General features: G+C 59.9%; 1 protein-coding gene across 15 annotated transcripts in view; it reads left to right on the top strand.

Annotated features, from left to right (window-relative positions):
• The window catches only part of RBFOX3 (RNA binding fox-1 homolog 3), a 358,296-nt gene extending 340,611 nt beyond the window's left edge, over positions 1–17,685 (top strand). For 9 of the 15 annotated variants that reach the window (XM_073311011.1, XM_073311003.1, XM_073311008.1 and 6 more), the window contains 11 exons: positions 292–594; positions 2,921–3,058; positions 3,715–3,768; positions 4,718–4,810; positions 6,843–6,903; positions 7,598–7,651; positions 9,372–9,504; positions 11,036–11,075; positions 12,146–12,204; positions 13,007–13,085; positions 14,370–17,685. In XM_073311011.1, the coding sequence (XP_073167112.1) occupies positions 325–594; positions 2,921–3,058; positions 3,715–3,768; positions 4,718–4,810; positions 6,843–6,903; positions 7,598–7,651; positions 9,372–9,504; positions 11,036–11,075; positions 12,146–12,204; positions 13,007–13,085; positions 14,370–14,414 (1,026 nt within the window). In that variant the 5' untranslated portion in view covers positions 292–324 and the 3' untranslated portion in view covers positions 14,415–17,685. Of the gene's footprint in view, positions 1–291; positions 595–2,920; positions 3,059–3,714; positions 3,769–4,717; positions 4,811–6,842; positions 6,904–7,597; positions 7,652–9,371; positions 9,505–11,035; positions 11,076–12,145; positions 12,205–13,006; positions 13,086–14,369 lie in introns of those variants that run through there. The other 6 variants (XM_073311001.1, XM_073311000.1, XM_073310998.1 and 3 more) reach the window with 6 other exon arrangements.
• Positions 17,686–20,026: the final 2,341 nt, after the last annotated feature.

Genomic DNA, 20,026 nt, shown 5'->3' with positions numbered 1-20,026 from the left:
GCCATTTCCCTGTGGGGAGCTTACCCCAAGGGACTGGACATGCGTGCATACAGGTCTGAGCCTCTCTGCCCATTCCTAGGGTCCTGTCAATAGAGTTACAAACCCCTGCAAACACCTGTCTCCAGTGGGGTCCCCCCCAGGACTGCCCTGCTTTGGCCTGTGGACGGTATGGCCTCCAACCCTTGGGGTCTCCTGGCCTCACTACCTGTGGGGGCCCCACTTGCTTGCTCTGAGGACTTCTCAGGCTCTGCATGGGGCTGGACAGTCAGCAGCCTTCTTCTGTCTCTGCAGGGTAATCAGGACGCCACGGCTCCTCCTGAAGCGATGGCTCAGCCCTACCCCCCAGCCCAGTATCCTCCGCCTCCCCAGAATGGAATCCCTGCAGAGTACGCACCCCCGCACCCGCACCCTCACCCCACGCAGGATTACTCGGGGCAGAGCACGGTACCGGAGCACGCCATGACCCTCTACACACCAGCACAGAGCCACGCTGAGCAGCCAGGCACCGACGCCGGCACACAGTCCATAGCAGGGACGCAGACGGTATCGGTAAGAGCCCCCATGGAGCCCCGGGTGGGCAGCGGGGCTTTTCAGGTGAGAGGAGCAGTGATGAGCCACGAAGGGATTCAGGGTCGTTTGGCCACAGGCTGGCGCTTGGGGCCAGTGCCGTCGGTGTCTCTTGGGAGGCAGGGCAATATGCCAGCGTGGGGAAGGGGGCGAGATGGTAGCAAGTGCTCTGAGAATGTGTGTATGAAACAGTGACCTGGGGAATCCTGGAGTCACCTGCCTGGCAGCAGGGGGCTGTGGGTCAGGACTGAGGGGCCTGGTAGAGTTGTCAGTAAGGTCCCAGGCTGGAAGAACAGCCTTGCCCACCAGGAGGCAGGTGGGTCACGCAGCCCCTGCCCCCCCGTTCCCAGCGTTAGCCTAGGCTCTCAGTCCCAAGTCTAGGCCTCTGCCCCAGAGCTGAGCAACCTGTGGCTACAAAGGGAGAGCCATAGGCTGAGCCTGCAGCTCCAGCACCCCTGGGGGCTGCTGTGCCCACAGCACGGGCAGCGGCAGTTCGCAGTTGCCAGTTCCTCTCCCAGTTTACGGGCTCCCCTGTCATTTCTAATCACTTGTAATCTACCTGCTTGGCTACTGTCCAATCAGATAGCTCCCATTAGGTGGTTGTAATGCAGCTCCAAGCGGAAAGTGCTGAGCTCTCACTTCCCCGCCAGCCCCCGTCAGCGAGTGCCAGCCCGCACCACACAGCACAGCTGGGCCCACTCCCTGGCCTTGCCTCCACACGCACGTCCACACTCTGGCTGCACAGGCATGCACGCTCATCCACACGCACTGCATGCACACACGCATGTCCACGTGCACGCTGCACGCACACTCATCCACACGCACTGCACGCACACACGCATGTCCACACTCTGACTGCACAGGCATGCACGCTCATCCATGTTCCTGCTGCACACACGCACACTCGTCCACGTGCGCGCTGCACGCACACTCATCCACACACACTGCACGCACACACGCATGTCCATGTGCACGCTGCACGCACGCACGCACGTCCACACTCTGACTGCACAGGCATGCACGCTCATCCATGCTCCTGCTGCACACACGCACACTCGTCCATGTGCACGCTGCACGCACACTCATCCACACGCACTGCACGCACACACGCACGTCCACACTCTGACTGCACAGGCATGCACGCTCATCCATGCTCCTGCTGCACACACGCACACTCGTCCACGTGCACGCTACATGCACACTCGTCCACACGCACTTCACGCACACTCATCCACACGCACTGCACGCACACACGCATGTCCATGTGCACGCTGCACGCACGCACGCACGTCCACACTCTGACTGCACAGGCATGCACGCTCATCCATGCTCCTGCTGCACACACGCACACTCGTCCACGTGCACGCTGCACGCACACTCATCCACACGCACTGCACGCACACACGCACGTCCACACTCTGACTGCACAGGCATGCACGCTCATCCATGCTCCTGCTGCACACACGCACACTCGTCCACGTGCACGCTGCACGCACACTCGTCCACACGCACTGCACGCACACACGCACATCCACACTCTGACTGCACAGGCATGCACACTCATCCATGCTCCTGCTGCACACACGCACACACGTGCACGCTGCATGCACGCTCGTCCACACGCACTGCACGCGCACACACATGTCCATGTGCACACTGCACGTGCACGCTGCATATGCAAATGCTCGTCCACATGCACGTTGTGTACACACACACTTGTCCACACACTCACGCTGCACGCATGCACACTCATCCACACACACATTGCACACACTCCTTTAAACTTATGCTGCACACTCGCACACTCATCTGCATTCTGCACACATGCATGCACACTTATCCACACTGCACATATGCACACTCATCCCCATTCACCTTGCATGCACTCACACTTGCACTCTCACCCTCTCACATAACTCTCTTGCACATACACATGCACCAGCTTGCACACCCTCACTTAATTCAGTCTAGTGGGGCTGTGTTGGTGACAAGCTAGACATGTGCTGCCAAAGTGCAAAAGGAGATGGAGCCCGGGGGCTGTGGGAGGGGGCCACACACTGTTTGGGCTGACCCTCTGGCAGGCCTCTCTGCAGCGCCAGGCCAGCTCTTCTCCCTGGGGTCAGGCACAGCTTCGCCCTGCACCTTTCACGAGAGGTCTCCACCCCCTCTCCCTCGCACGCCCTGTCTGGGGATCAGATACTGCAGCAGGAAGGGTCTGGCTCAGACCATAATGCCAGGTAGGGGGTTAGTGATGCTGCATGGAGCTCCTCGGGGGCAGTGGCCCTTGGCGGCATGTCCCCTTCCCAGCACGAGTGCTGCAGTGGGCTGATGGTTTTGGGGTCCTTTTTTCCAGCAGACAGATGAAGCCGCACAGACAGAGAGCCAACAGCTCCATTCCTCAGAGAACTCAGACAAGCAGCAGCCCAAGAGGTTACACGTCTCCAACATCCCCTTCCGATTCCGGGATCCAGACCTGCGGCAAATGTTCGGGGTGTGTATGGCCAGTGTGTGCACCAGCCCCGTCGTCCCCGGTGGGCCCAGGAAGAGGCAGGGCAGGGGACTTGACATTGCAAACATAGAACTAATGGATCCTAACAGTGTCCAAGTGCTCACCTTATCTTGTCTCTTGTTCGCATGCCAGGCTCTCCCCCTTTCCCCAGGGCATATCCCAGGCTGCTACCTCCGGGCAGACTGACTGGGAGCCTCTCATTCCTGGCCTGGCCTGGCAGGTTAACTGGGGACCCCAGGGCTCTGGAGCTCCGACCCGGCAGGTTAGCTGGGACCCTCAGGGCTCTGGAGCTCTGACCCAGCAGGTTAGCTGGGGCCCCCAGGGCTCTGGAGCTCCGGCCCGGCAGGTTAGCTGGGCCCCCAGGGCTCTGGAGCTCTGGCCTGGCAGGTTAGCTGCGCCCCCAGGGCTCTCCTTGAAGGGCTGCACAGCAGAGCATTAAGTTGGCAGTCCCATCGCTTGGGGCTCAGCTCAGCCTGTGTGAACATGGGTAGCGCTGTGCAGGGTGGGCCCCTTGCCTGCTCCGCCAGCGGGAGATTTGCAGCAGGCCTGCTCCCCGTGTGCCTGGGGGTCGGGGATGAGGCAGGCCCCTCTGCAGAGCCCGGGCACTATTCTCACCCCTCTGCTCTCTCTGATTGCAGCAATTCGGGAAGATCCTCGACGTGGAGATTATTTTCAATGAGCGGGGCTCCAAGGTGGGTGCTGCCCGAGGCCGGCGTCATTACAGCAGCCCCGGGAGCAGGCCAGGCTGACCTGTGACATGTGCGTTTCTCCTGGCGAAGGCTCCACTCAGGGAGGGACTCAGGGGCTCGTCTTCCCTGCTCTTCCTGACTCACTCCTGTCCTGCCCAGCTGTCTGTGTGCTGCTGCTTCTCTCTCCCGCTCCCTCCCTCTCTGCGGCCAGGGGCCTGCCCCACACTCCAGTCCCCTGCCTCTCACCTGCACTCAGGTGCCTCCCAACTGGCCGCAGCTCAGACCACAGCCATGGGGACAAAGGGCACTGGCCTAATGCCAGCCCCTTTCCAGAGGGGAGCAGCCACTGTTCACCCTCATCTGAGCAGAAGGGATTTCACTGGGGGGTGGCTTGGTCCCTCTGCCCCGTGCCGGCAGGACACGATGGCTCGGTCCCTTTATCCTGTAATAGGGAAAACACGGGGGGGAACAGCTTGGTCTCTCTGTCCCATGCCAGGCAGGAGGGGAACCACGGCTTGGTCCTTCTGTCCCATGGAAGGGATAGCATGGGGTGGGCAGTTCAGTCCCTCCGTCCCACACTGAGGGGGGTGGCTCGGTCTCTCCGTCCCACACTGAGGGGGCTGGCTCGGTCCCTCCGCCCCACACTGAGGGGGTGGGCAGCTCGGTCCCTCCGTCCCACACTAGTACAGGGCAGCCCATGTCCCTGTGTGTGTGGATGTTTCTTTTGGATCTTCACTGCTTCTCTGTTCCCCTCTCCCCATTTACTGGGGTGACTTGGGGGTGGCCCCGGACAGGATCCCTCTCGCTCTCTCCACGCAGGATCTGGCCCTGAACACACTGCCTGAGCCTCCTGTGCCAGCTCTCCTGATTCACCTGCTCTCTCTGTCCCCATTCCCCTTCTCTCTCGCTCTCGCTCTCTCCCTCTCCCTCCCCGTTTCTCCTCTGCTCACAGGGTTTTGGGTTTGTAACTTTTGAAACTAGCACAGATGCCGACCGGGCACGAGAGAAGCTGAATGGCACAATCGTAGAGGGACGGAAAATTGAGGTGCTCAGATAAGTGTGACTGCCATTGCCTGCTGTGTGTCGCCCACGCGGGTGCCTGGGCCTCCCCTGCCCCCAGGCTGCTTGCCTTGCACACGCCCTTCCCGGGGACTGCGGGGGTCCCAGTCATGTCGCATGCCTTGTGCGTTCACCCCTGCTTTCACCTGTCCTGTTCCTTTGAGCCAGCTGGCGGGAGGGATCCTGGCATCTGGCACAGAGGGAAATCCAGGCCCTGTCCAGGGACCGTGGAGCGGTTCAGCAGGGGAGTGGGCTTTGCTGGCTTCCTTCCCTCTCAGTGCCTGCTCCACCCAGCATTAACTGGCCCAGGTCCTTGCCACCTGGCCCCTGGCCATGCCAGAGTCTGGCCCAGAGCAGAGTCCCCATCATGCATGTTCTCCTCCTTGTGGTGCTGATGGTGGAATGTTTGCTGAGTGCAGCGCATGTCCTTGGCCAGTGGTGCATTGCGCTGGGGCTAGGAGGAGAGCTTACCGCCTGAAGCAAATGGCACAGGAGCAGGAGGGCAGGTGAGGGCTGGACCCCAGGGAGTTCTGGGGGGAGTTGGAGGGAGCACTGAAGGCCAGCATGCCAAGCCTCAGCTCTGGGGAGCACAGCTCCAACTTGACTGAAGTTCACCAGTGAACTGAGCGTGAGGGTCCCTTTCATGCTCCCCTCCCAGGGATTGTTGGTCAGCACCAAAGAGCAGCCAGTCAGCTGCATTAGCTCTGGGGTCTGCAGGACAGGACAGAGGGACACGGGCAACGCTGGGGAAGCAGGGGGTAGGTCTGAGATAGCAAGAGATGCCACAGGTCAGCAGTGAGGAGTCAACACTACAAAAATGGCAGAGTGGGAGCTGAACAGATGCTGAACAGAACAGCATCAGCAGAGCTGGGGGGACCCAGGACTGGTGTAACTGGGGATCTGCAGGTCGGGACTGAGGGGCACTGACAGTTGGGGGACCCAGGACTGGTGTAACTGGGGATCTGCGGGTTGGGACTGAGGGGCACCGACAGCTCGGGGGGGCAGGACTGCTGTAACTGGGGATCTGCGGGTTGGGACTGAGGGGCACCGACAGCTCGGGGGGGCAGGACTGGTGTAACTGGGGATCTGCGGGTCGGGACTGAGGGGCACCGACAGCTGGGGGGTCCAGGACTGGTGTAACTGGGGATCTGCGGGTCGGGACTGAGGGGCACCGACAGCTGGGTGGTCAATGTGCACAGTCTGCTACTGCATGTTGCCTGGCTCTGACAAGGACTGTTGGACCCTCCCATTCATGGGCACCAAGATTGTCCCCTGCCCCACTCCAGTGCAGACCTGTCCCTTCCCAAGGCCCCTCTGAGTGGTGTAAAACAGGAGGCTTCCTCCTCTCCACACGTGCAGTTCAGCAATCCTTCCAGGCTTTGCCGCTCGCACTGGCCAGGCAGTGAGCCTAGCACAGGCCTCTCCTCCCACTGCCTCGTGCCCGAGGCCCCTGTACAGCCCCCAAGGCTGAAATGAGCTTGTAGCAGGCCAAGGAAGTGCCAAGGCAGCCTGCTCAGCACACAGCACCTTGTCAAACTCAGCTTCTGCAAGCTGGGGCTCGGCTCTGGATGTGGGTCCGAAGGGAGCTGGCTGCTATCTGCAGTGTAAGCTCTCGAGGCCTCAGGACCAGGTATTGGTTACCCCAGGGGCTGCAGGTCAGGACTGAGGATCACCAGCAGAGCTGGGGTTGGGGAGCCAGGGCTGGAGTAGCAGGGGGTCTGCAGGATGGGAGCCCTGGGCTGGACCAGCAGGTGCAGGAGCTGTGGGTCCAGATCATGGTGCAGCGGGAGCCCGGGGGAGTCAGAATTGCAGGGCAGAGTAGAGCTGTGTGCAGATCCCTGGGGTACCAGGCAGTGTGGCAGTGTCCCCCGACACTGCCTGGCCTGGTGATCATGTCACTGACATTGCCCCCAGCCCCAGGCTGGAAGAACTCCACATAAATGCAGCGGAGCAGGCCCCTGGGGCTGCAGCGTCTCTGGGTGCAGACAGCGATCTGTCCTGTGCCCTCTCTTCTGCAGGTGAATAACGCCACAGCCCGAGTCATGACGAACAAAAAGGCTGCAAATCCCTACATCAATGGTAAGGGCTGGAGGATGTGGGGCAGCAAGGGTGGGCTTGGCAGTGTGAGCAGCTGCGGGGAGCTTCCCTTGGGGCCTGGGAGCACAAGCATTGGGAGCATGGTGTGGGGTTTGGGGCTTTTATTCTTCCTGCTCCTAGGGCCTGAGGCTGTGTGGGTCAGATGGCCCCTCTGGAATTCCCAGCAACAAGCAAGAGCCAGGCCCACAAGTCCCAGCTCCTCTGGCTCAGGCCAGCCCCCAGTCCCGTCAGCATCTCTGCCCAGAGGACCCCAGGAAGGAGGGTGTTAGTCCCAGGGTAAAGGGCTGCACTGAGCATCTGGGGCAAGCACTGCGCTCCATGGTAGGAGCGGAGTGGGACCCTGGCCTCTAGGGGTAAAAGGCTCAGCGACTCCTCTCCCTGCTTTCCTGAGACATTTGCTACATTATGTCCAGCTCCCCCCCTTGCAGTAGGGGTCCCCTGCCATGGCCGCAGTTTGCACTGGGAAACATGGAGAGTGTTTGCCAGCAGCTGGGCCTCCCTGGGGTGGGCTCGGAGGCAGCCGGTCCCACAGGCCTCCTGCAGGCTGTCTCCCCATGGCCCATGGAGGAGGGTGGGGGTGCTGTGGCAGGGACGGCGGAGAAATCTGAAATCTCGGCTTGTTGCTCTCTGGATTCCCGCTGCGGGGGGTCTCACTGGCTCGCTGTTTGTGTGGCAGGCTGGAAGCTGAACCCGGTGGTGGGAGCTGTCTACAGTCCTGAATTCTATGCAGGTAAAGTCTGGATCAGGTCAGTCCCTTTGGCAGAAGGGCTGCTTCATGTCCCACTTGCCACAGAAGGAGCCCGCGTGACTCTGATTGCCCTTGGGCCTGCTCTCATGCCAGCCTCTCAGGTGGCGGGTTACAACCGCAGTTAGCGCCAGCCATCAATAATGCTGAAGCCAGGCCCCAGCCCTGATGCTGGGCAGTGCCCATGTGCCCCATGGTGATAGGTAGGTAGGTTTCCATGCCAATGTCCATGTGCCTTGTGGTGGTGAGTGCGATGGGTTGGATCACAGAAACCCCCTTGGGGCTGCCAACTCATGTGCCAAGACTATCTCTGCCCCTGCTTTCCCTGCCAGCTTTGGACTCCAGCACCCTGTCTTGCTGAGCCAGACACGCCAGTCTGCTCCAACACAGACCCAGGGTCTGAACCACGTACCCCAAAGCGGCAGACTTAACTGAAAGCAACTTAAGAAGTGTTCCTGTCTTTAACACTCAGATGCTCAACTCCCAATGGGGTCTAAACCCAAATAAATCCATTTTACCCTGTGTAAAGCTTATACAGGGTAAACACATAAATTGTTCGCCCTCTATAACACTGATAGAGAGGTATGCACAGCTGTTTGCCCCCCCCCCCCGAAATTAATACATACTCTGGGTTAATTAATAAGTAAAAAGTGATTTTATTAAATACAGAAAGTAGGATTTAAGTGGTTCCAAGTAATAACAGACAGAACAAAGTGAATTTTACCAAGCAAAATAAAATAAAACATGCAAGTCTAAGTCTAGTACAGTAATAAAACTGAATACAGATAAAATCTCACCCTCAGAGATGTTTCAATAAGTTTATTTCACAGACTGGATGCCTTCCTAATCTGGGCACAATCCTTTCCCCTGGTGCAGCCCTTGTTCCAGCTCAGGTGGTAGCTAGGGGATTTGTCATGATGCCCCCCCCCTTTGTTCTGTTCCACCCCCTTATATATCTTTTGCATAAGGCTAGAATCCTTTGTCCCTCTGGATTCCCACCCCGTCCTTCTCAATGGAAAAGTACCAGGTTAAAGATGGATTCCAGTTCAGGTGACACAATCACATGTCACTGTAAGACTTCATTAACCACTTGCCAGCCTACAGGTATACAGAAAGACTTACAAGTAAACAGAGCCATATACAGGTAATTGTCCTGGTTAATGGGAGCCATTAAGATTCCAAACCACCATTAATAGCCCACACTTTGCATAATTACAATAGGACCTCAGAGTTATATTTCATATTTCTAGTTTCAGATACAAGAGTGATACATTTATACAAATAGGATGACCACACTCAGTAGATTATAAGCTTTGTAATGATACCTTACAAGAGACCTTTTGCATGAAGCATATTCCAGTTACATTATATTCACACTCATTAGCATATTTTTATAAAATCATATAAAGTGCAACGTCACAGTGAGTAACACCCTGTGGCAGTGGACAGGGCTCATAAACCCCCTGGGAGTACCCACGTGCCTCATGGCAGTAAGCAGGGCTCTGTGCTTGGTGACAGTGGGTTCTCCCAATGGTAGTGCCCCATGGCAGCAGGCAGCAAGTCCCTACTTCGGAGCAAGAAGTGCTGCTGAGGTGGGCGAGTGCTGCGCAGGAGGGGCCCTTCCATCTCTCTCAGGATGGCCCATGGGCAGGCGCTAGCCGGAGAGCTGCTCTGGGATGCTCATGTCTCTCTCTCTTGCCTTCAGTAACAGGGTTCCCTTACCCAGCCACGGGGACAGCCGTGGCATACCGAGGGGCGCACCTACGGGGCCGGGGCCGTGCTGTGTACAACACATTCCGCGCCGCACCCCCACCTCCACCTATCCCCACCTATGGCGCGTGAGTATCCCAGGGAGCCAGGCTTCCTCGAACCAGTGGGGCCCTGGGGTCTGGGGCAGGCAGCAGCTTTCCCCCTTTCTTGGGAGATGGACTTGAAGGAGAGGGGCTACTTTTCCCAGCACTTCCTGCAACTCAGCTGAAAATTGGGAGGCTGTAGGCCTGTTGTCCCTGCGCGGCTGGGGAGGCCCAATACCCTTCCATGGAACTGGGGTCTCTGTGTTCAGATCTCTGCACCCCACATGTGCAGCCTGGGGTGGGAGAGCAGACCCGGCATGTGGGGTACGGCTCAGCAGAGGTGGCACTGTTCAGAGTCAAGCTCTTTGAAGGTTCCTTGACTCCTTCCATCTCTTGGTGTCTCCTGGGGAGACAGGGTTTATCCCTAGAAATAGCCCTCCCCCGGTTTCATGCCCCAGGTGCAGGGTAATCACAGGAGAGGACTTTGTCCCTCTGTCTGGAGCGGCTCACAGCCATAAGTGCCGGCCTCAGGACAGACACCCCAGGCTGGAGGTGTGTTCTGTCACTAGATTTCACCAAGCCAGTAACAAGCATGAGCTCCTGGATCACTGTAACCGTCTCACCATGTAATCACAGACAGTCCCCTCAGATTCTCCAATCCACCTTGCCACCCAGATAAACTGGACTTAGTGATAAATGGTCACCTACACCACAAATCACCCGACATTCAGGTTGCTTCCAATCCCAAGAGACCGGTCACTTTGCCCAAATCAGTTGGGGTCTAAACACTAAATACATTCTTAAAATAGTAATACCTACTTTGAGCAAAGCTAACATCCAGGTGACCTGGTCTGGTCTCCAGCAACAAGGTTGTCAGTTCTTCGTTAATGCCTGTAGCTTGGGCAAGAGCTGGCATCTGGCCTGCCAGCGTCACAGACTCCAGGTTTCTAAAACTGAACTGGCTCTACATTAAGAGAGCTATGTGCAGACATGCTGTAACTGCGGCAAGCATTCCAGCCATGTGCACACAGACTGACTTCCTGTGCCTACGCTACACTCTTGTCTCCTCCCTCCAAGTTCTATGCAGGCTTTATACCCTCTCTCTGTAGTTGGGTACCAGCCCTCTGATGTCATGGGCTCCTGCATACTTTCAGCTGGGACAGCACAGAGCAGCCCCCAGAGGAAGTGGCTGCAATCTCATTTCCTCAAGAGCACTTGTTCCTCCTCAGCTTTTGTGAGGTGTCACTCTCCTCCCCCAGCTTCTCCCTGCTTTCAGCCCTGTTGGCACCTGAGCATCCACACGGGCAGATGTGGCCGCAGTTTAATTGCAGGTACACGCAGGCCAGCCTGGAGCAACCCAGACTAATCTCAGCATGGCTGGGACCAGACTGCCACCCAGGAACTCCAGAGCATCATCAGACACCCAACTGCAAGCCAGGATGGGGAGACGGGTCTGGCCCACAACGAAACAATAAACCCACCTTCAAATAGCCTGGCCACTCCCCACCCACCATGGCACTGGCAGCTTCCAGGCTTGCCCTTTGACGCACAGCCTGTCTCTTTGGACTGTTTGCAGGGTCGTTTATCAGGATGGATTCTATGGCGCTGAAATTTACGTAAGTGCTGCTCACTCCTCCTGGATGTTGTGTTTCACGTTTCCTTGCTGATGCCAAAGGAAGCAGAGGCGGATTGGATTGAATCCCGCCACAACGCGGGTTGGGGCTGAGAAGACGTAGGGATGGCCCTGGGGCCTGCACTGTGCCCTGCTGGTCGCAGCTGGGAGTACACAGCTGGGCATTCCCCGCCGCTTGGCACTGAATGAAGCTGTGGTTCTGATGGTGGTTTTCCTTTCTCTCTATTGTCCCGTATTCTGCAAAGTGAGGAACTTTACAGAAAATGTGCAGAATGTTATAGACTGTCTCATGAGCCATGATCCATCTGAGAACTGTGATCTCGCTACTCTAGACAATACATGCCAGACAAGCTGGTGTTGCCAGAGTTAAATTCCCAGCCATTAGAAGGTTTCCGGAGTGAGAAGAGATGTGGGGGATAAAAGAGGTGCCTGGCTTCTAGGAGCAGAGCAGAGAGGGGCTGCAGAAGAAGCGCTGCAGGGGTGGGGGCTGCAGTGGGCAGGGGCTGTGGAAGGAGCAGGGCTGGGGAACGGGCTGAAAGAGGCACAGGGTGCAGTGTGCAGGGCAGGCGAAGGGGGCACAGTGCTGACTGCTGGGCCCTGAGCAAGGACCCCTCACCAGGCAAGCGCTGCGCTGGATTTATGCTCTCGGACAGTGTCAGCACAGTGCATCACACCAGCATTTAACCTCCATATTTAAAAGCCCTTGGCCCTGGCTCAGGTGGGCAGCTGAAGGATTTATCTCATGTGACACCTCATTAAAGCGATCAGGGAAGTGACATTTAATTGTTTCCGGTTAACATGTTTGCAAGCCCCCTAGGAATGCTAATGAGCCTGGCATTTGCCTCATGGTGCAGACACCTGGCTCCTAGCAGGGTCCCAAAGCTCCTACCACTCACCAGCTGCTGGGCACAGCCGAGGGGAGCCAGGCTCCCTCCTCAGGGGTCTGCTAGAAGGTTGGGCTCCTTTCCAAGGGAGCTGCTCCACCAGGCCTGCCTGGAGCCCTCTGGGACTGCCACTCCCTGCCTGACGACGTGTCTCTTCTTGCTGGCACAGGGGGGTTACGCAGCCTACAGATACGCCCAGCCGCCAGCAGCGGCAGCATACAGCGACAGGTAAGGCGCTCCTCTGCCACCCTTGCCCAGCCAGAGGCACCTGTGGCCTGGCTCCCCACCAGCCCATTGGGCTTGTGTCAGCAGCTTTCATGCATCCCTGGAGAGAGAGGCCTGGGGACAGAGCCTGGGACTCTTGTCACCTCTGCTCCCAGAGAGGGCAGATGGCGAGGAAGGGACATGCTCAGAACTGCAGCCAGCGCCCCCTCCACGTCCAGAAAGTGGCTCCTGGTCACCCACTTTCCTGGCCCTCACCAACCTGCTCCATGCCCACAGCCCCCTCAGTCAGGAGCTGGGCATGTCCCTATCACGGCTATCACGGCCCCGAGGCAGCGCTCCAGCTGGTCCCTTCCCTGGGCGGGGGGAATGGGGTCGAGGTGCCCTGAGTGTACAGCGAGCAGAGCTGGCCTAGGGACTAGAGCACAGCCCCTTTTTTCCCTGCCTGCTGCCAGGCATTCTCCAGCTGTGTCTCTCCATGCTGTACAGCACCAGCCACCCCACGGGAGGGCTGGTGAAACACCGAGGGGCCGAGGGAGTGACTCTCCGACAGACCTCTGATCACGCCTACAGGCCGCCCCCTGCAGTGTGGAGCACCTGCTTCCTGCTCCTGCATTGCTGGCAGAAGCATCAGATAAATGCAGCACTCCTACAGCCAAATCCCTAGGCCCCATGGGATAGGCCCCTCAGATGGCCCAGAGGAGGGCCAGCCTCCCCCACCCCCCTGGGCATGGCCTCCACATGGGGTTCAGCAGGGAGGTACCCGTATGGGTGGGAGGTTTCTAATGCCCGCTGTGTTTGCTCCTAGCTACGGCAGAGTGTATGCAGCTGCGGACCCATACCACCACACCATCGGCCCTGCTGCCACGTACAGCATCGGCACCATGGTAAGAGCTGCCCCGCCCCCTGCATTCCCCTGACACTGGCTGCAGCTGGGGGGGGACCACACCCAGTGGGACGCCTTGACTGGAATGAGTTTGCATGTGCCCGGGGAGCAGGACGTCCCTGCCACGATCTGACTGTCGGGGACCAGCAGGGGAGCATTTCACTGGTGGGAAAGCCCAGGAGAAACTTGACTCCGTCTGACCCCACACAGCCTGTCCCCCCACCCACCCCCTCAAGGGAGCCCCCAACACACAGAGACCCATTCACACCCCCCCAGCCTGCGGGAGCCCCCAACCCACCTTACACTGGCACAGAGATCAGTAACTCCTTTCTACCTAGGCTGTATGGGGGGGTGAAGCTGGAGGTCTGTGGCCCCCCTCTTGCCCTGGTGCCCACCACACACGCACATCCAGCATGCAGAGAGCCGACCTGCCAGGGAGCGTGTGCGCACATGTGTCTGTGCAGCCTGGCACCCGCCGCGGCTCCCTGGCGCGATACACCGTCCCACACAGCGCAGTGCAGGGGCGGTTTAGCTAGCTTTGCAACCAGCATCAAAGATGAAAAGTCCCGTTTGTGGGCAGGGTCTCCAAGCCAACCAGGCGTTTTCTTCCTTTTTTTAACCCTCCCTAATGCCCTGGCCAAGGCCTGAGCTGCAGCATGTCAGGGCGGGTCCTGCCAGTGCCCCTCTGCACACCCAAGGCGTGGGGCTTGGCTGGACAGGAGTGTGAAACTCAGGCGGCCCCCGGGCTGAGAGCCGGGCGTGCAGCAGCACTGTGCAGAGTCGGGGCAGCGCTGCCAGCAGTCCTGGGCGGGGAGCTTGGTGGAGAATGGAGGGGCCCTGACAGGGCTGCAGGACGTGTCCCCCCGCTCCGTGGGGCAGAGGGGAGGGAAGCCAGGCAGCACTTAGAGCAGGGGCCTAACGCCAGCCCCATGGACGACCCCGGCAGCGGTGGGCTCAGGAGGTATCAGCAGCCCTGGGGCTGCCTGCCCTGCTCCAGGAGTACGGGAGGCTGCAGCCTCTCTCACACTCAGCCCTTCCCACCCCAGCCAGAAGGAGCCCTGCATGCTGGCGCCCAAAGAGCGCAGTGTCCCAAACGGAGCTGATGGGAACAGCCAGAGCCCAGGCAGTGCTGGGAGCAGCGTGCGCCGCTCCTGGGACCCCTTGGCGCCTCCGCCCCACCTGTCCTCCAGGGACAGGCCCGTGGGATGTCATTAAAAAAGGGAAGAAAATGGGCCTTGCCTCTCTCGAATACTGATTGGCTTTTCTTTCATCTTTGATGTTGCAGGCTAGTCTATACCGAGGAGGGTACAGCCGCTTCACTCCCTACTAGCAAGACACCCAGCCCCTCACCACACTAACACTGACTGCTCACTAGAAACCAAACAAACCAAACTAAGCAAAGGCAGAGCCTCCCGGAAGAACACGGTGCCCCTGCCAGGGGCCAGGGCTCTGCCCCGTACCTAGAACCATAGGTCTTTACCTCAAGCTGCTCTCATCCCGCGTCTCATGTCTCTTTGCTCACCCACCTGTGTCTGTCTGTGACCTGCCCTGGCTGAACTGACTGTGTTGCAAAGCAAGCAGCCTGGCCACTGCCCTGCTGCGGGGCTGGGGCGGGGTCCTGCTCTCCCTAGACATACAACCAGCAGCAAACCATGGGAGAGAGCCCGGGCTGAGCCCCCTCCTCTGCCCCCGCTGCCAGGAACACGTGAAGTCCAAAAGCCATGGCATTCCAAGAGAGCTGCCTTCCTGCGCAGAGCCGCACCTGGGCCTGGCACAGTCTTCCATTCTCTGGGCCTCTTCATTGCCCCAGCTCCCTCCAGCACACCCTCTGGCAGGCAAGCCTGCTCCTGCTAGGCCAGGCTTGTTCTTCTTGTGCAGGGGCCTGACCACAGCCAGGGCCCCTGGGCGGGGCACTGCTCACACAAGGGAAAGGAGCGGAGGGTTTGTCCCTTAGGATAACAGGCTGTCTGGCAAAATGGGCCGGGAGCTGTGGGCAAGGTGGAGGGTGCAGGGTAGCTAGCACTAGCAGGGATAGCTGAGACTGGGGGGCAATGAGCATGGCCCCACCCCAAGACTACACTGGGGAATAACACCTGCATCCCTCTGCACAGCCTTTGGCCGAGACTTGGAACCTCCCATGTGCGCCTGGCTCTGGGGAGCTGCACATCATCATCGTCACAGCTGGGTGGGGGGGCAGCCTGTGTTTCAGGCCATGGGATGCCCTAGTGCCACAGGCCAGCTGGGGTTAGCTTGTCGTCCCTGGCCCAGCCACATCCACCCCCTTCAGTCACTACGGGGGGAGAGGGAGAGACTGGAGTCAAGAGCCAGACTGCTCTGTGGGCCAGGCTAGGGTAAAGGACAAAAGCCGCCTAATGAGAGAAGAGCTGCTTGGGGTGCAGGCCCAGCCAGGGGGCGAGCTCGGCCGTCTGCCTGGGCCTTTCTGGAGCAGGGGCCTAACGCCAGCCCCATGGACGACCCCGGCAGCGGTGGGCTCAGGAGGTATCAGCAGCCCTGATACCCACTACACAGTCCTGGAGCCACTTTGTGCCAGCCCCACCCACCTGCCCCTGGTGTTTGCTGAGCTGCCCCGGCACTGGCAGTCCATGCGCACAGGGCACATGGGACACTGTGTGGCTGAGCTGGGCCCCAGGGCTGAGAATGGCCATGGGGTCGGGGGGGGCTGGAGTCCAGCGGCCCCGCCTGCCTGGCTGCGCCCCGTGGCCCTGCTGTGGGGCTGACCCTGGGCGCTGCGCTCAGCTCCCGGGTGGCTGCACAAGTTCTACCTTTCTGTTTGTGTTGTAGTGAAACCACAGCTGTTTCCTTCTGGGACCAGGAAGGGCAAAACAAATTAAAAACAAAGCAACAAAAAACAAAGCAAAGAGGCAGCCAACCAACCGAGTCCCATACTGTCCACACACATGCACTGAGCAAGCAAGTCCAGCAGGAGGCGCTGCACCCCGCCTGCGTCACGGAGAGTACACACCAAGCGGACAGCGCCACGGGCCAGCTGGGCAGAGAGCGGCCCCTCTCCCACCCTGCCCCGGCCAGCAGCCATGTTGGGAGACTTGGGTCCCCCTCCCGCTCCACAGCCTGCTGGCGCTTCCAGCCTAGGGCAGGGAGGGAGAGAGCAGTGCGGCGTGCTGGGACAGCCTCGAGCGAGGACTCTGCAGGCCCAAGGCTCCGGGCCTGGGCACCGTGTCTTCCTTTCCACCCTCCCACGCCTGTGCTGTGGAGGCCAGGGCCAGCGGCACAGCCCCGCAGCAGCTCACGCCCTCCTGCAGGTTTGGGGGACTTGGCCTCAGGGGTAGGATTCTTGCTTTTTGTTTTCAGAGCTCCAGTGCTTTTGTGCTTGCCGGCCATCAGTGTGTTGAGTGTGTGAGGCCTCGGCTCTCTGAGCAGAGGTGGGATCGTTGATGCAGCAGCAGCTTTGCCTGGGCTGCTGGGTGTTGCAGGGGAAGAACTGCTGGGTTTAACAGGGATGTTCGCTAAGCGGAGGTTGTAGCTCCCTTGCATTGTCATCACCCCGGGGCCCTGCGCTCCCGGCTTCCCACAAGCCCATGGGGCTAAAGCCAAGCCGGAGCTGTTTCCTGCTCCTTCTCCTAGGCACACCTACCCAAGGCAGACAGAGTGGGGAAGGGGCTGCTTGGGTGCATCTCTAGGCCACAACGCGGCATGCCAGGGATCATCTCAGCCCCTGCCCCCCAGCATGGAGCCAGAGGCGGCCATGTGATCCCACAGTGGCTGTCTCAGCCACCCCATCACCACTGAGGGGCAGGGAGCCAACCACACGCCCCAGCCATCCCTGGGGCACACACACCTTTAATGGGGCTGCAGGGTCCCTGCTCAGAGCCAGGCCTGCCTCAAGCCCCAGTCCCAAGCTGGCTAGGCGCCGGAGAGGCCCAGCGCCGGAGAGGCCCAGCGGCATGAGGGTCACTATGGGCAGTGAATGGGAAGCAGTGGGCACGGTTGGGCAGTGAGGGGAGGACAGTGCTGGCTCTGGCCAGGAGGTCCCTGCCTGGCATAGCCCAGCTCTGAACCAGAGACAGGTGGGGGCAGCTGGGCTCTAAGGCTGGGTGCGCTGCTAGCCAGGACACCAGAAGCATCCAGGCCCTTGCCAGCTTCTTTCAACTACTCACCCACAGCCTGCCCCATGCCACAGCTGGCACAGTCCAGTTGTGCCAAAGGCCAGAGAGGCACTTCCCCCCAGCAGCCTGGCAGCGTCAGGGTGGGTCATGGAGCTGTTTGCGAGGCTGTTGGGACAGCAGGCAGCTGGCTGAGCCAGATGGATCCAGCAGGTCTCCCAACATGGCTCTGTCATCTCATGAAACTTCACTTTATATTCAGCATACGCTCCTGAGGCTCCAGCCATGAGATCCTCCTTTTCTATTCCCGTTGTACATAGCCCCATCCCCGCCACCCCGCTCCGCTGTACAAAGCTCCTTCCATTCGCCGTGCTGTCACCTCCCTGGTGGCCCCCGGCCCCAGAGCGCAGGCTGGCGCCCGCCCATTCTGTGTGCTTCAAAGGTGTGATCAGCCGACTGAACAGTATTAGTATGAGGATTATTATTATTAAGATTATTAATAAAGATTTCTTTCTTCAACCAGGATGACTCAGGTTTTGAATGGGAGCATAGATTGGGCACGGCCCAGAGTGAAGGCTGCTGGAAGTGGGAGGCAGGGCCCAGGCATCTGCCCCCCACCCTCCTAGCAAGGGGAGCCTGGGCCTGCTCTGCAGATGTGTCCCTGCCCTGGCGGCCTGGCATTGACCTGGAGCTGGAGTGCAGGATGAGCCTTGCAGGAAGGGGCGGAGTGGACAAATTATGCTTCTGGTGTCAGGCACCCTGGCAGCCTGCTGCTGGTGGCCAGTGTGTATTTGGCCACAGCAGGCACCCAATGCCAGCTTCTACCCTGGAGCCCCTCTTGGACTCTGGCATGGTGCTGTGCCTCAGACAGCACACACACCTCGCTTGCCCACCCTCTGACAGGAATTTTCCCAGGAGGCTTTTCTGGAGGGCTGCCCTGTTAAATTTGCCAGGGCTAGGCCCCTGCACTCAGTTTGTAGCTAGCTATTCTGGCATTGCTCCAGCAGGCAAGGCCTGGCATTGCTCCGGCCTTGTTCAGCCGGGTGTTGTTCCGAAGGAGCGGGGGGGCAGACCCTCCTCGGGTTTATGTTGAATTTGCCTTGAACCTAAGCCCCAGGAGCCCCCTACCCAGCCAGCCCTGCTGCCATCCAGCGCTGCTGTCATAGCCCCAGCGGTGCCCCCCCCCAGTATTTGTGTGACCCCTGCTTGGGGTACTAGGAAGTCTGCCCTCGCCGCTCAGGGCCAGGCTGACCTGTGACTGGCAAACGCGTGTTCCTGGGACGTCTAGCGCACAGCCTAAATGCGCAGAGCGGGCTGGGGCCCAAGGGGGGAACTCTACCACCCCGCCACTCTGCCCACAGGCACCTCCGTGCACCAGACTCGAGCTCCTGCAGCACCTCTGTGGGTCGCACTGTACAGCTGGGTAAGCATCATGTTCTGCCCCTTATCCCTGCCTGCCGGCGGGGCTGGACTGTGAGACCCCCACAACAGGCAGCCTAGCAGGGCTCCAAGCCATTGCCTCTGCCAGTCTCTTCCTAGCCACAGGGCTTCCTGCTTCAGCAAGAACGCACTCCAGGCAGACCTGTGGGGCACAAGCTCCCCCCAGGTCGTGGGGCTCAGGCACCAGGGGAGGGAGGCCCCTCAGCACAGCCCAGGCTGCACGGGGTGGGTAAAGCAGAGCGAAGCGCCATAAAGAACTAAAAGCCTCCCGGGGTAAGAGCCGGCGAATTGCTCCCTTCCACATAAACCCCCAGCCTGGCAGGCACGGCCTGCCACACTGAGCCCTTCGTTATTCACCCAGTCTGCTGGTTTAGTTCAGGGCGATTCCACTCGGCCCAGCAGCAGTTCCAATGCCACCGTATGAATGTTCCTGGCCGTAAGCTTGGGGCCCACCGGCGCAGGGAGCTGAGCTGGTGAACCTGGCGTTGCAGCATCGCTACCCCCCTGCCTGCTATTCGCTCGTTCACGAGCCTGTGAGGAAATAATCGCCACTGTCAATTCCTCTCCTCAAAGCATCCAGGGAGCCAGCCTTAGAGAACCACTGCCCTGCAACAAGCAGCTGCAGCCACCTCTGCACTCGCTCAGCTGTTCCATGGAGCTTGCACGTTATCTGAGCTAGACCCCAGCCGGGGACGGGCACTGGCTATCTCCCCGCACCGTACCCAGCACGTGGCGTACAGCAGCTCAGGACCAGGAGCAGCCCTGCCGGCCCACAACCATTCACCGCGCCCGCCCCATGCAGCCGGCAGCCATGGCTATCCCAGGCAGGCTCAACCATGCCCTTCCTGGAGCCCAGCCGCCAGCAGCGCAGAGAACTGAAGAGTGGGGCTGCCTGGGCCTTTGGGGGCTGAGGGACCCAGAGCCACTGCTGGCTCTGGGCTCTTCCAGGACCCGCTGCCCAGCGCCACCAGACCCGGGGGTGCAAAGGAGCAGGGAGGTGGGCCCGCAGCTGGCTGCCAGGCATGTGCTACATGCAGGGCCATGCCCCAGCAGCCACCTGACCAGCCGGGGGCAGTCCCCCTCCCCACGCAGGCAGAGCACCCGGGCCTGGTGTGAAAAGCCGCAGGCGGCGCGGTCAGGCTGTAGCACCCGGCCGGGCCAGGCGATGCCGGGAGCAGGCAGTGTGAACGGAGCAGGGCAGGGTCTGGCTCCAGCCGGGCTCTGCCCAGGTTCCCCACTTCGCTGCCCAGCAGCTCCAGGGAAAGGGGGGTTGAGCAGCCCTGGGCTCCCCAGCGGCCCCTTGCCAGCCAACGTGGGACTCTGCTGCCCCCCCGTGGCTCACCCCAGCAGTGCAGGGTTCAGTCCCAGCCCCAGGCTGGGCGAGGCGGCTGCCCGAGCGGTGATGCCAGCAGCTGGCCAG

This window comes from Lepidochelys kempii, chromosome 14 (genome assembly GCF_965140265.1).
Source record: "Lepidochelys kempii isolate rLepKem1 chromosome 14, rLepKem1.hap2, whole genome shotgun sequence".
NCBI lineage: Eukaryota > Metazoa > Chordata > Testudines > Cheloniidae > Lepidochelys > Lepidochelys kempii.
The sequence above is the reverse complement of the archived record's forward strand: the minus strand, read 5'-3'. Positions and strand labels throughout refer to the sequence as shown.